This window comes from Scleropages formosus, chromosome 6 (genome assembly GCF_900964775.1).
Source record: "Scleropages formosus chromosome 6, fSclFor1.1, whole genome shotgun sequence".
Classification (NCBI taxonomy): domain Eukaryota; kingdom Metazoa; phylum Chordata; class Actinopteri; order Osteoglossiformes; family Osteoglossidae; genus Scleropages; species Scleropages formosus.
The window spans coordinates 28,874,436-28,889,134 of NC_041811.1; the positions used below are offsets into that span (position 1 = coordinate 28,874,436).

At 43.9% G+C, this 14,699-nt stretch overlaps 1 protein-coding gene across 1 annotated transcript; it reads right to left on the reverse strand.

The window, feature by feature from the left end:
- Positions 1-5,319: 5,319 nt before the first annotated feature.
- LOC108933992 (granzyme K-like) lies at positions 5,320-13,459 on the reverse strand. Its single transcript, XM_018751457.1, has 5 exons — positions 13,377-13,459; positions 13,131-13,278; positions 12,507-12,666; positions 11,902-12,165; positions 5,320-5,939 (listed from the first exon to the last, which is right to left on the reverse strand). The coding sequence occupies exons 1-5, from the start codon at positions 13,438-13,440 to the stop codon at positions 5,733-5,735; spliced, it is 843 nt and encodes a 280-aa protein (XP_018606973.1). The 5' UTR covers positions 13,441-13,459; the 3' UTR covers positions 5,320-5,732.
- Positions 13,460-14,699: the final 1,240 nt, after the last annotated feature.

Here is a 14,699-nt window from a genome sequence, read left to right on the forward strand (position 1 = left end):
ACCCTTCTCCGAAAGAAGGTCCTGTACCCTCTCCATGAAGGGTGGTCATGTGAAAAGGGTATCACTCACCCTGTCAGTCACCCATGCGAAGACACACCTCCTAACCTTGGAACTGGTGGACGAGCCCTTCATCCTTCCAGCTTCGTGATTTTGTTAAGTGGCACCTTTGAAAAGACTAGAAATTGCAATAGCGCAGAGAGTCACGCTGGAGATGGACTGCTATTCAGCCGAAGCAGCGAGGGCATCTGTATAGACTCACTCACCTTATTGTGACGGAGATTTGAACCCTCCTAGAAGGAGATGTACACCTTGCCTGTCATCAGAATAGATATGCGCTTCTCTACTCAGTGGACCATGTAGACTTGGTTTAGATCCCTCTGTTTTTACATCTGACACGTAGATCTCTATAAACCAGCTCAGTAGTACTGCTCTCTATACTCTAAATATTTTTGGTCAATCGTATTTTAGCCGTAGGCTACAGATTTAATGAATTCCTGTAGGAATACCTGACTGGTGCCAAGGTTGAAGAAATCAAGATCATTTTACTTACTTATTGGATCTTATTCAGTTGTGACATTGCAATATCCCTTGTGAGTAGTTTGGATCACGAATGGAATTTTAATTATGAAGTAATTGCGTCCTAATGGTGTTTTCTTATCACTTGAGATGTGTTGCTGGGGATTAAAACTGAAAGCCTTTCTCCAGAGAAAAAAGAACTGCAATTCACATTGTCTCCATATGTAGTTTTTGTTTTGGGGATATTTTTGCATTTCTCCGAAACAAAGTCTAATTACTGAAAGACAGCTTTGGATGCGGTTATTAGCAGCTCTGGAGACGGTACTTGGGGGGAGACACAAAACCGACATCTATATCCATCAGCCCATCTGCCTGTCCATCCATTCATCCGTCCATTCGTCCGTTGTCAGTAACAGCTTGTAAAGTGCAGGACCGCAGTGGTTCAGAGTCTATCCTGGAAGTGTGAGATATGAGGCAGGGTACATTCAGGACAGGATGCCAGTCCATCGCAGGGCAGATAACTGCATTTCCTTCACAGGGACTTCGCACGCATACAGAGTCCCTTCATGGCATCTAGTTCACAGTGAAATATAGACATGGATTCTGTGTTGTCATTCTTTGCTTAAAAGCGTGCCGTCTGAATAATGAGTGCCGCCTCTTAAAGATAAGAAGCATCAGCACAAACACGAGAGGCGCCCTAGGCAGCCCGCAGTCGGCATATTATCCTTTCGAGTTATTAATCGGAGGTAATTATTTTCAGCTCTGACGGGAAGATAATTAGCCACTAATGGGTTATTATCGGATTCATCCCACCGAACGCAAAGATCACCAGTGCTATCGCTGTCCAGTGTAAACTGTAGAAGATAGCATCAGACAGTTGCCAGGGTGGTTTCATCACAAGGACGACAGAGACAGGTCCATTCAGGCAAAACAGTTGGCGGAAAAAATCATCTCAGCATGATATTCTCCGTGCATGGAGCTACGCCACACTATTACAACTAATTTCTGAAATGGTCTCAGCATAACAGAAATAGTAGAGCCTGATCCAATTACCAGAGACAGGAAGGGTTTAAAAAAAAAATACTACTGACAACAATGAAAGCTTTAAAAGTCTTGTCATGTGTCCAGTTCCTTCGGCGCTTTGGTACCTGCTGCCAGTCTGGTTGTGTTGGTGAGGAAACATTCATTTTCCTGCAGGCTTCTTGCTGCGGTGCATGTAGTGTGTGATCAGGGCAAAGCATACACAGGCCAGAAAAGGGGATCTGCTGTTTTGTTTGAAACTTGGCACTTGAGTAACGGTAACCCTTGTACCAGCCATATCAGGGTCTGCCAGACGATCTGGAGGAAAAGATGCCTGTTGCCTTCAGCTGTTGGTGTTTAGCTAGATCCCATCAATCACCAGCCGCTGAATTGGGCCCTGAAGTGAAATGGCTATAAGAGCAACGTGAAAGGGTGTCAGCTGTTGAGACCAGCATGAAAGGATGCTGGCATGTTAGACTAATGTGGAAATGTTCTGGATGGTAGCACTAGAGTGAATGCATTCAGGCTGGCCTATAAAAGTGACATGAAAGTATGCTGGGCTAAATCAAAGACCACAGTGAATGTATTTGAGCCTGTGGGACCAGTGTGAAAGTGTTCTGGGACATTAATCTCAAGTGAAAGTATACAGGTCAGTGCAAACAATGTGAAAGTGTCCAGAGTTAGAAATCTAAAGTTAAAGTATATGAGCCTGTGTGCCGTGCCCATGCTGCCGAGCCAACGCGGAACACCTGGAGCACGGCGTAGACTGATGCATAAAAGGTAGCGTCAGACCAGGAGCTGATGCAGAATCTTGTTCAGCCTTGTTGCTTGCGACCGACTCCCTACTGATCCCTGTCCCGTAACCCTGCTTCTTAGTCCTTGAGCCTCCTTATGATCGTTGACCTCTTGCCTGTGTACCAACCTTGCCTCTTGGACTGTCCCTTTAACGACGTTTGCGCCTCGAAGACCTTTTGCCTGTCCTATGACGAAGTCTCTCGGATTTCCCTGAATAAAGCACAAATTCCACTCCGCACTTGGGTCCGCCGCTTCCTTCCGGAACCAACCATGACACTGTGGGACTAAGGTGAAAGTTTTCTGGGATATTAGTCTAAAGCGAAAGTATACAAGGCCAGTATGAACAACTTGGAAAGTGTTCAGGGTTAGAAATCCAGTGTGAAAGTATATGGGTTGGGGGGACCAATATAGGAGTTCTGGGCTAAATGAAGGACCAAAGTTAAAGTATAAGAGCCTGTGGCACCAGTGTGAAAGTTTTCTTGGATGTAAGAAAACTTTCTGGGGCATAAGGTGGTCACACTGGCCTCTATACTTCCAATGTGAAAGTGTCCAGGGCTAGCAATCCAAAGTGGAAGTATATGAGCCTGTGGGACCAGTGTGAAAGTGTTCTGGGATATAAGTCCAGAGTGAAAGTAAATTGACCTGTGATGGGGTTTTGTAGCCAATAGGCTGTGACAAAACGCAAAACAAATTTCAACAACAGACAATAATGTTTACCACCATTCATTTCTCTTTAAAATGTTCTTGAGGATTATTTTCAGAAATGAAAATCCTCCCTCTGTCTACACACATTGTCTGAAACCACTCGTCCCATGCGGGGTCACGGAGCCTAGCCCAGCAGCACAGGACGTAAGGCTGGAGGGGGAGGGAACACACCCAGGATGGGACACCAGTCCGCCGCAAGGCACCCCAAGCGGGGCTTGAACCCCAGACCCACCGGAGAGCAGGACCCAGTTAAACCCACTGCACCCCACTCCCTCTGGCTAATATTATTCAAATGGGGTCTGGACTGATCTGTTCATGAGACAAATGAACAACCTATCAATACACCATGACCATCCCAGTTTTGTCAGGCCAGAAGGGGAGGACACAGTGCCATCACATAGCAGTTATTATATTGATAATAATCACAGTGGTGACCACTAGATGCTGTCTACCTTCTGCAATGTGCTCCAGCAGTGACCTCTGATCACCCTGCATGGGGACTGCAATTCCTATGCTGGAGATCACAGTGAATACTGGTGTTACCCTCCACCCTGTATATGTATTTTTTTTAAATGAAACCTTTGTACCAGAAGAAAAGAAATGTGTGTTTAAGCAACACTTTGAAACAAACTAGAACTGCAAGAAATGGAACATTTAATAAGCCAGCAATCAAGCTTTACCCATTAGCAAGGTCTAAAGCTGGAGTCTGTACTGTGTACTGTGAGGAACGCGATGCTTTTTTTCACTCAAACTTTTCTTTAAATCCAATCATGGTTGGACCGCAGGCTCTACTCCTCCAAACTCTGTTGCTCTGTGATTTGTCTCTTTCTTTTTTAAAGATAACTTCACGAAATTGAAGGTCTTGCAATTTCGCTGTGATGCTTCTCGGAGTTTTCTAGAGGGGCCCAACATTCAAAATTCATAGGAGTTCATTCAGTATTCTTGGGTGAACTTAGAATGAAAAAGGGCAATTTAACAGTTCTGCCTTCTCCACTCCTTGAAGAAATGGCATCCAAGTCTCTGCTCATTCTCCCAGCCCATAATCCTGCTTTTAATCTCATAATAACCATACTGATAAAAAGCCTTGCAGCTTAATCTTTCCTCTCTTCTACAGCCAACCCAGAGCTCACTATCAGCCCCAGAGATACACACCCTCAGGGGATGGAAAAATACCCTGAAATTTAGCAAGAGTACAAATTACCAAGAAGGTAACTTGATGTCACAAAGAAACTGACATCATTACGAACTGAAGGCTACGGTCTGTCTAATACTCACTAGGTGGCATGGTGGCTCAGCAAGTAGTACTGCTGTTTTACAGCATGTGGGTGGTGTGAGAGAACATGAGTTTGATCCCTGCTCAGTTTGTGCGGAGTTTGCGTGTTCTGTTTGTATGGGTGTGCTCTGGTTTCCTCCCACACTCCAAAGACATGCTGTTCAGGTTCCCCCACAGCGTGTAAATGACACAGAGAGAGTGTGTTCCACTGATGCATGGATGAGTGACCCAGTGTAAGTAATAGATCTAGTGGTGTACGTCACCTTGGTGAATAAGGCGTATAGGCTAGTAACACTATGTAGTATCCATTGTAAGTTGCTTTGAAGAAAAGTGCCTGCTCAGTGGATAAATGTAATGCCCTCTCACTCCCTGAAACTCCCATACCTTCTTCTTTCAAGGATGTATGTCAGTGGTGCCCCATAATGGTGTGGCTGAGCATGTGCTGTAACTAAAGAACCTCTGAAGACATCATCAGATGGTTTGTCTTTTCTTTTTTCTTAATAGGACCTGCTGTAATGGGACCTACATATTCAGACATAACTGGCTTGTATCTTTTGCAGGAAATTCTATAATCACAGTAAATGTCATCTAGAATCTCAGCCCAGAGTTTTAGTGTTTTAGTCACATCCACATTGAATCCTCCTGTACATGTGCTTGATGGCAGGTGATGCTCTGGTCATTCACTGCGAATGTCCTCTGGAGTGGAAGTGCTCTGCCCTTGAGTGGGGTGCTTTACCTAATCTACACCCTTAACTCCACCTAGATGTGTGTAAATTATAATGCAGCAAGCATTGTAACCATGGCGTGTCTTTCAGCAGACGGACACGTAAGAATGTTTCAGCAGATCTGGGTGACCCAGTTTTTTTTTCTTTTTTTTTTACAGAATCTTTACTTTTTTCTTTTGAAAAAGAATTGCATCAACTGAAAAAGCATGACAAGGGGAAATCAATTCCTTATTAGAACAAAAGCAAGCAATTCCCAGTAGTACTTTGGTTAAAAAAAAAAGCGGATGTTGTACGTAGATGCAATTCTTGCCTTTTACAAAGCCTGTTCAGTGATCTCTGAAAATCAGAAAGTAGAGAAGGGCTTTCAGCTTAGCTACCGACAAGCAGGTTGGGGAGGGGAGTGTAGTATCAGGCCCATCGATCCCCCTCCCCTCTTTTCTGCTTGCTCTTCTCCTTGAGGAAATGGTAATAGGACAAAGGACAGAAAGACCCCCGCTGGTGCAAGTGTAAACCGCAGTCATTCCCCCGCCATAGACATAAAGCAAACACATACAGAAAAAGAAACACATTTGCACAGTGACGTTTGAAAATATACTCAAAAAATATACTCAAACATGCACACACACAATCAAATGTTTGTATTCCAGCAGTCAGCCTCCCATCTTTTCCTCAAAGAATTTTTTTTTTTTTTGCAGAATTTAGGAGCAGGAAGGCCCCCAGGTCTCACCACCAGTCCCAGTGGTGCTGTTGGATCCCTTCTTAATGACATTGCTGATCCAGGACAGGATCTCACTGGTGAAACGTGTGTACACGCCAGGCTTCTTCGGGTTTCCGCAGGGCAGTCCTCCGCCACTAATCATGCCCACGAGGTTGTTCTTGCATATCAGTGGACCTCCAGAATCACCCTAGAAGATGCCAACAAATTGGTTACACAAAGTGGACTGAATGGATTTTCCCACCAAACACACTTCTGGATCTTCAGATTGTGAGCAATTCATCTATGTGGTATATACAGCCATCTATGGCTGGTAGTGTAGTGGTTAGCACTGTTGCCTTTGGACCCCCAGCTTGCAGGTTTGAGCCTCACCTCTGGCTTAGTACCCTTGAGTAAGGTACTTACCCTAAAATTGCTCTGGTAAAATTATCCAGCTGTATAAATGGGTAAATAATTGTAACCTCAACACTGTAAGTTGCTTTGGAGAAAAATGAATTAATGTAATATACAGCTGTGTTATTTCTCTCATTCTTAATGAAAGACTAAAACAGTCTTGTTAAACATGTTGATATTCACAGTCTAATTTGGAAATGTAATCCTGTAGATTTAGTAATAAGTGACACACTGTGACACGAGTATGCCACAGTGGTCACAGACTTCATTGGGTACTGTGTAAATGTCTGCATACCACATAAAAGAGTCCCCTCATTCGCCAACCAAAAACCGCGGATAACTGCCGAAATCTGAAATTTGATCCGCGTTTCGGTCCGGAGACACGGACGCGTACAAGAAGAGCAAGTACGAGCTCCGCAAAGCCATCGCCAACGCGAACCGGGAATGTAGCAGGAAGGTGGAATCGGAGTTTAACTGTACTCAAGACGCACGTAGGCTGTGGCAGGGAATCCAAACTTTAACAGATTATAAACCACAGAAGCGGTCATTGACAGGTGCCGCTGCGTCTCTGCCTGACGAACCGAATGTGTTTTATGGCCGCTTCGACTTTGAGAACGAAGACCCTCCGCTACGAATCCCCGCAGTACACGATAACGCCGGTCTCACCGTCTCTGTGGCACAGGTGAGAAAAACTTTTAGCCGAGTCAACATCCGTAAAGCTGCTGGTCCGGGCGGAATTTCAGGGCGAATTTTAAAAACATGCAGTGAGCAACTGGCTGCTGTCTTCACGGACATTTTTAACACCTCCTTAAAAAGCTCAACTGTACCCACTTATTTCAAAAACACCACCATCATCCCCGTTCCTAAGTAGAATAAAGCGAGCTGCCTTAATGACTATCGCCCAGTGGCACTGACCCCCATTGCAATGAAATGCTTTAAGAGGCTGGTGCTGGGACACATTAAGGACACCATCCCAGACACTCTGGACCCACTGCAGTTTGCCTAACGCCACAAGAGATCCACTGAAGACGCATTATCACACGCACTTCACACCATTCTGTCTCATCTGGATAATAAAAACTGCTATGCAAGGCTATTGTTTGTAGACTAAAGCTCAGCATTTAACACTGTCATCCCAACCAAGCTGATTCAGAAACTATTCGGGCTGGGATTGAGTGCTGTATTGTACAATTGGATCCTGGATTTCCTCACCAACAGACCCCAGCGTGTGCGGATTGGCAGTAATACCTCCTCCCCACTGATCCTCAACACTGGCACTCCACAGGGAAGCGTCCTGAGCCCGGTGCTATACTCCCTGTTCACACATGACTGTGTGGCCAGTCACAGCTCCAACACCATCATAAACTTTGCTGACGATACCACCGTTGTGGGTCTGATCACCAAAAACGATGAGACGGCCTACAGAGATGAGGTGAGGCTCCTGGCAGAGTGGTGCCAGGACAACAACATGTCTCTCAATGTCAGTAAAACTAAGGAGTTGGTGATTGACTTCAGGAGACAGGATACGGGTCATGCACACATCTGCATAGGAGGGGACATTGTAGAGAGGGTCAACAGCTTCAGATTCCTAGGGGTCACCCTCACTGCCAAACTCACATGGACTGAGCATGAACCATGAAAAAAGGTCCATCAACGCCTCCACTTCCTCAGGCATCTGAAGAAAGCCAGGATGTCCACTAAAGTCCTCATCACTTTCTACAGGTGTGCTGTGGAGTCCGTCCTCACAGGGTGTATTACATCCTGGGGTGGCAGCTGCTCCATGCAAGACAAGAAAGCCCTACAGAGGGTGGTCAAAACAGCTCAGGAAATTATTGGCACACAGCTACCAGCAGTACAGGACACCTACATCACACGTTGCCTCAGAAAGACGATGCGCCTCATGAGAGATCATAGTCACCCCACACGGGTACTTTTCTCTTCCCTGCCATCTGCAAAGTGGCTTAGGTCTATTCGAACCCGCACAGCTAGGTACAGGAACAGTTTTTACCCCACTGCTGTAAGAGTATACAACACTAACCAGTGTGCTACCTTTAGTAACTAGAGTTGGACTGCTCCACCCAAGCGCATTGGTAAATTATACCGCCACTTTAAGCATTCTCATTCTCATTCTCTCGTTCTGAGTTCTCTGACTGTCAACTGGCATTATTGTTACTACTGTTACCATTATTTATTGCTGTTGCACTACTCACTGTCATTGTCATTGTTTTGTTTGTGCAGTATTGCTATTGTCTTTGTCCATAGTCTGTGGAGAAGCGTTCAGGAAGATTTTCATGATACATGTGCGTGGTACTTGTATCTGTGACAATAAACTTGAAACTTGAAACATATCCTTAAGTGGCAACAACCTCAGTAATGCACTTCCTCTAATTGCTGATACCACTTTTGCAGTGGTTAGTTGGTTAAGTGCGATTTTGGCTTCATTATGCAACAGCAGTAGGGCTGTGGTGAGAATTCTGACTTGACATTCTACATTTGCATTTATTCATTTAGTAGACACTTTTCTCCAAAGCGACGTACATCTCATAGAAAATACAATGTGTGCATTAAATTAGGAGAAAGAGAGACATAGGTGCAAACATGTGATTCTTAAGTACAGTTGGTTTGTTTCTTTCCACCGTATTCAGGTTCATCACAGGACTAGCTGCATGAAACTTTCTGAATCTCGACAATTCCTGATCATCTTCCTACTAATTAATTCATTTTTTTTTTGAGATACACAAACATTTAGGTGCATTACTGGAGTAGCGGCTATACAAAGGTTTATCCAGGCATGATCTGAAAGTTATGGTGTATGAAAATTTACACCTTACATGAACTTAAGAGATGATGGGCAAAGTGAGTCTGGAAGAGGTGAGTTTTCAGACCCTTTTTAAATGTGGACAGAGATTCAGCAGTTCTGAGTGAGAGGGGGTGGTAGTTCCACCACAACGGAGCCAGATCCGAGAACTTTCGTGCTTTACCTCTCGTACGCAGGACCACCAAGCGGGCAGAAGTAAAAGAGCGAAGTGGTCTAGTTGGGGTGTAGCGGGTGATAGTCTTGTAGATAACTGGGAGCAACCCTATTGACGCATGTGTAGGCCATAACCAGGGTATTAAATTTGATCCAGATTGATTATGAACCCTTTTTCTGTTTAAACCACTTTGTCGTTGACTTGCTGCTGTGTTTGAGGTCATTGTTATGACCCAACTTCTTTTGAGCTTCAGATCAGAGACAAATGCCACAATGTTTTCCTGCATAATTTCATGACACACTTTGGAAGTCGTTGTTCCCTCAATGCTTGCAAACCGTTCATGACCTGTGACAGCAAAGCAGCCCCACAACATGACACTCCATCCACCTTGCTTAAAAATGCAAGTCTTGTAATCTGTCCTGTAAAGGAGAGCTAGGTCTACACATTTGTATTGCAATACAAAGCCACAGACAAAAAGCCGAAAATATATATATGTTTAAGAAAGCTTACAGTCCTCTCATATGATTTAATGTTTGAATTTTTGTTATTTATACCGCTTTCTATTTGTTTTTTTTTTTTTAACATATCACAGTTTGGAATAAACAGAAACCATTTTGGGACCACCATATGGTTTCTGTTTCATTCTTACTATCATAAGAACTGTGACAGTTAGTCCATAAACTTTCCACTTATCATAGTCATCTTTACAACTCATACACACATCCTGTAGTGGTCTAGAGACATCCTATCAAAGATAGTGGTCTTCAAAATGAAAGCAGTGTTGTTTAGTTCAGTACTCTTTGTGAATCCTTTGTAATGTGTTCTACATTTTTTGATTTGTTAAATTGCTCATTCTTGACATGGGTTAAAATATAAAATATTGATCGGATGAATGTTTGAAATAATTTAAATCATTATTAGTGTAATTTCTGTTGTGTACTGTGATTGGATAACAGAGTCTGCTGACAGAATTAAAAACCTTTCTTTTCTGGCTCATTTTTGATTGTGGTTGGAGTAAGGTTTGTAAATGAGAGCAAGTGTAAAGGTATGTTGGAAACATTTTTTGGGTATATCCATCCATCTATCCATCCATCCATCCATCTGTAGCCCACCCACTTAATTCTGATGTTTTTTTTTTTTTTTAACATTACTATGGGAGGTGAATCAGTGGTGTCTACAACACAACTTTGGGATGCGTCTACTGTTGCTTCCTTAATTGCAGGGTATGACTCTCGCTAGGGTGAGGAGAGGCCCAGTTAGCGTCGTGCAGCTATGCTGTTATACTGTGAGTACAAACCTCCCATGCATCGCACTTAGAAACCTCAGTCCCTTTTCCTTTCCCCCCCAAAAAAAAAAAAAGAACCATTCACCCACACACAGAGACTGTCACAACATTCAGGTGAAATATAAACCCAACAAACATTTAATATAAAACTACGCTCGCACAGTTTATCGAAACACCCGAGTGAGAACGAACCCACACTGGCTCGTTCTCCTAGCCCGGTCTCAAAAAAAAAACTCCCTTTCTCCCCACGCGGTGTTCCAACTCTCTTTCCTACTCCCTCTTCTTCCCCCTCTCTCCCAAAACATCCCGCCCCACAAGGTCGCGAGCACTTTCCGCACCAGCACCGATTGGGCAGTCCCTAAATGACATTTTTCCTACCAATAAACACCAAAAAAAAAAACGTACAATATAGGAATTAAAAAAAAGCATCAATTTACAAAACCATAACCCTCTCCATATTTATATAATTATTTTACACCCCAAATACCCAACTACACATGGGAACAGATTGCATAGGGGCTACACATCCATCCATCCATCCATCCATTCTCAGTAGCTGCTTGTGCAGTCCAGTGTCACATCCCACAAGGAAACAGCATGAAGCAGAGTACGCTCTGGGTGGGACAGCAATGTATTACAGGGCAATCACACACACTCACTTATTCACACATACACAAATTACAGGCAGTTTAGTGTCACCAGGTCATCAGCAAAATGGTTTTGGACCACAGGAGGAAACCAGAGTACTCAAAAGAAACTAACATAAACACAAGGAAAATATGCAAAAACTGCGCAGACTCAGTCAGATTTCATTTTAGGACTGAATTTTGAATCTGGTGGTTGAAGTCTGAGCACATTGACAGAGCTGATCTTAGGTTAGAAAAATTAAACATATGGTTTTCAGGTTGGAGGATATGTCTCGAAACTGTAGAAAACCGATTCAAATTCTGGCAATATTAATTGAAATTAATGAAGATGTGAGAAAAGCTTAAAAATTTTTGGGAAGAGCTTAAAAATATTAATTTAAAATTTCAACACAGACTGCAGCTTTCATTGCATGTACCTGGAGCACCCGACTCCAAAAAATGCACTGAAGAAGTCATTACCATAGAGGTTCACACGCCTTTTCCAACCTGGACTGTGAACGTTCAAACGATATATTCAGTGTGGACAAGAAGAAGTACAACTGTTTGTGTGTTATTAGTTACAGCATATTGCTTGTCAGTTACTGTGATTTAGCAGAGATCAGAACACATTTTAGGAGTAATTAATGGAGAAATCCAGCCAAATGGTTCACATCCTTTTTCTCTCTCTTTTTTTTTTTATTGCAGTTGTATATTATGCTTGGCACCAATTATCTCTTTTCTTAACAGGATGGAACAAAGACTGAACCAGAATGTGTTCTTCTGTCTGTGTCTTGACCTGCGAGCTGAATTTTGAATTCTTCGTATTTCAATTTGAGTTCTAAGAGTACAGAGTGTACCGGGGTGGGAGGGACTCACCAGACAGCTGTCTGCACCGGTACGAATATTCCTGGCGCACAACATGCTCTCAAGGATGGCGGGATTGTTGTTGTGCAAACAGTTACAAAGCTCCCGGTCCACCACGTAGACGTCCGCCTCCTGCAGCGTGTCAGACGGGTTTTTACTTTCCGAGGAGGTCACCCCCCAGCCCGTCACCTTGCACGCGGTTCCCGCTGGGATATCTTTGCTTGACCTGGGGAGGTCGTGCACCTTCGCTGTCTTGAGCTTGATCTTCTGCCGAAGCTGTGGGCAGAGATTGAGAGAAGCTGTCTGTTAACAGCACAGGCCAAAAATTATCAGCTGTGGCAAACCGTAGCTAAAGGTACATCGCCGGGATGAGAGAATAGCGTCTTTGATGTGTCGCATTAATTTTCTTTCATTATGTTTCATGCTTGTTTGGAATTCTTCATTAATGTTGCATAGAAAACGTCTGTGTTTTTTTCTTTTTTTTTTTTTTTGTTACTTTGCATGGACGTGAAGCAAGATATTCGCGGTTAATTCCCACCTGTTCTTTCAGTTCCGTGTGTCCGCGTGTGTCTGTATGCATGTATGAGTTTGTGTGAGCTCACGGAGCTGCGCTGCACCTTGAGGAGCATGATGTCGCCTGCTTTGCTCTTCTCGCTGTAGGTGGGGAGGGTGTGGCACACTTCGATCCCCACACGGCACACTCCTTTGCCTTCCTTTTCAGACAGAGCATGAGCTCCCAAGACGGCTGTTACAGATTTGAGAGACCCTCTGAAGTTCCTGCTCAGAATAAGAGACAAAGGTGTGCAATGAAATTTTTTAGGGTTACGAAAGTGTCCCGTTCAAGTACGAACTTCTGCAAATAGGGAATGTGAACATATCTCCTGTTCCTCTGCTGTAGCACATCACAACACACAAGTGTGATCCACACACACACACACACATTGCCTGAAACCACTTGTCCCATGCGGGGTCCTGGGGAGCCGGAGCCTAACCCGGCAACACAGGGCATAAGGCTGGAAGGGGAGGGGACTCCAGTCCATCGCAAGGCACCCCAAGTGGGGTTCGAACCCCCAGACCCACCGGAGAGCAGGACCCGGTCAAACCTACTGCGCCACTGTGCCCCCCTGTGTGATCTACAGCAATCTTCTATCTTCCCAACACACCCACAACTTGATCTTGTGTACCTTTTCTTAACCCCCCAGACAGACAGATAGACACACACACGCAAACTTTTGACGTACTTCTTGCAGTGAGCCGCAGTCACCACCCACTGGTCTTTGATCAGGATTCCTCCGCAGGTATGGTAACCGTTCACCTGGATGGACACCATCCACGGTCTGGAGTGCGGCTTCACCTCCTTCCCTTTGATAATGGTCACGCCCGAGCATGCTGGGAAAATACGGAGAAAAGCCAAGGGCCTGGAATGAGAGGTCTGTAGCTCAGAAGCAGAAAGAGAAAGGGAGTGATGGGAGGAAGAGTGGTGGTACCTGCTGATTTCCATGAGGAGTACATGCAGAGAAGGGCAAACACAGCTGGGATCAAACACCTCATCTTAGGACAAATTGTTTCTTTCTCTTGTTTGGGTCCTAACTGATTAAAGTTTGCACGCACCTCAGAGTTACATCTTCGTCGGTGGGCGGAGGTGCAATATTTCAGACCGTCATCTGTGGTTGCTCTTGAGGTTGGAAAGTTTGCACTTGTATGAGACAACAGCTGAAATGCGACCCTGTGGAAACATGATGAAATTGTAAAAAGCAAAAATCAGGGAGGGGGGCAGGGGACTCGTACTGCGTTAGACGTTGACCAGCTACATGCTTCTTTCAATTTTTTTCTTTGCTTTATTGTGAGATCGTTACTGCTCATTTTAATGAGAGGGAAAAGGACTGTTTTTCTTTTTTTTTTTTTTTTTTACGGAAAGGGCTGCTGATCGTTATTCTGAGAAAATCATGATCTTTAGCCAAGGAACGAGGATTGTTTGTAGAAAAAGAAATTCCTGCACACTTGTAACTGCAGAGTGCATTTTTCTTTTACATACAGCTGTGAGAAACATTTGTGGATAATTTAGAATTATCTGGATTTCTGCATGAATAGCTTGCAAAACGTGATTTGATCCTCATCTGAGTCATAATAATAAATAAAGACAGTCTTAGTTAACAAACACACACAGTAGTTTACATCTTTGCTGAAAAAATGGTTTAAACAAACGGCACAGTGGTGCAGTAGGTATCACAGCAGGTTTCAATCTCTCTCAGTATGTTCTCCCCATGTCTGCGTGGGTTTCCTGTGGTGCTCTGGTTTCCTCCCACAGTACAAACATATTCAGCTGAACTGGGGACACTACATTTGCCATAAAGAGTGAATGTGTGTGTGTGTGTGTGTGTGTGTGTGTGACTACTCTGCAAAGGACTGGTATGATATCCAGGCTCTTTCCTGCCGCAACCCTGAGAAGCACAAGTGGTTAACAAAGTCAGTATTTGGTTCAACTAATCAAGGTCCTTCATGGGAAAATTATGTAAACCTCAAGGAAAATGACATCTTGAAAAGAAGATAACTGGAGACAGATGTTCCAATCAATGAGTCTGGGGTTCCATTCAGTCGTGTGTACTGTGATGAAGATACCTTAGAAAATCAATGGCTTGAAGCTCAACAACAGGTTGAAGGTGGTCCCATGGAAAAATAAGACTTGGTGAATTTATTTATTATTGCATAACAGGATGCTACACTAAATCGTTTTTGAGGGGTCAAAGGAGAGGTGGAATTTACATTTATTCATTTAGCTGGTGCTTTTCTCCAAAGGGGCTTACAATTAT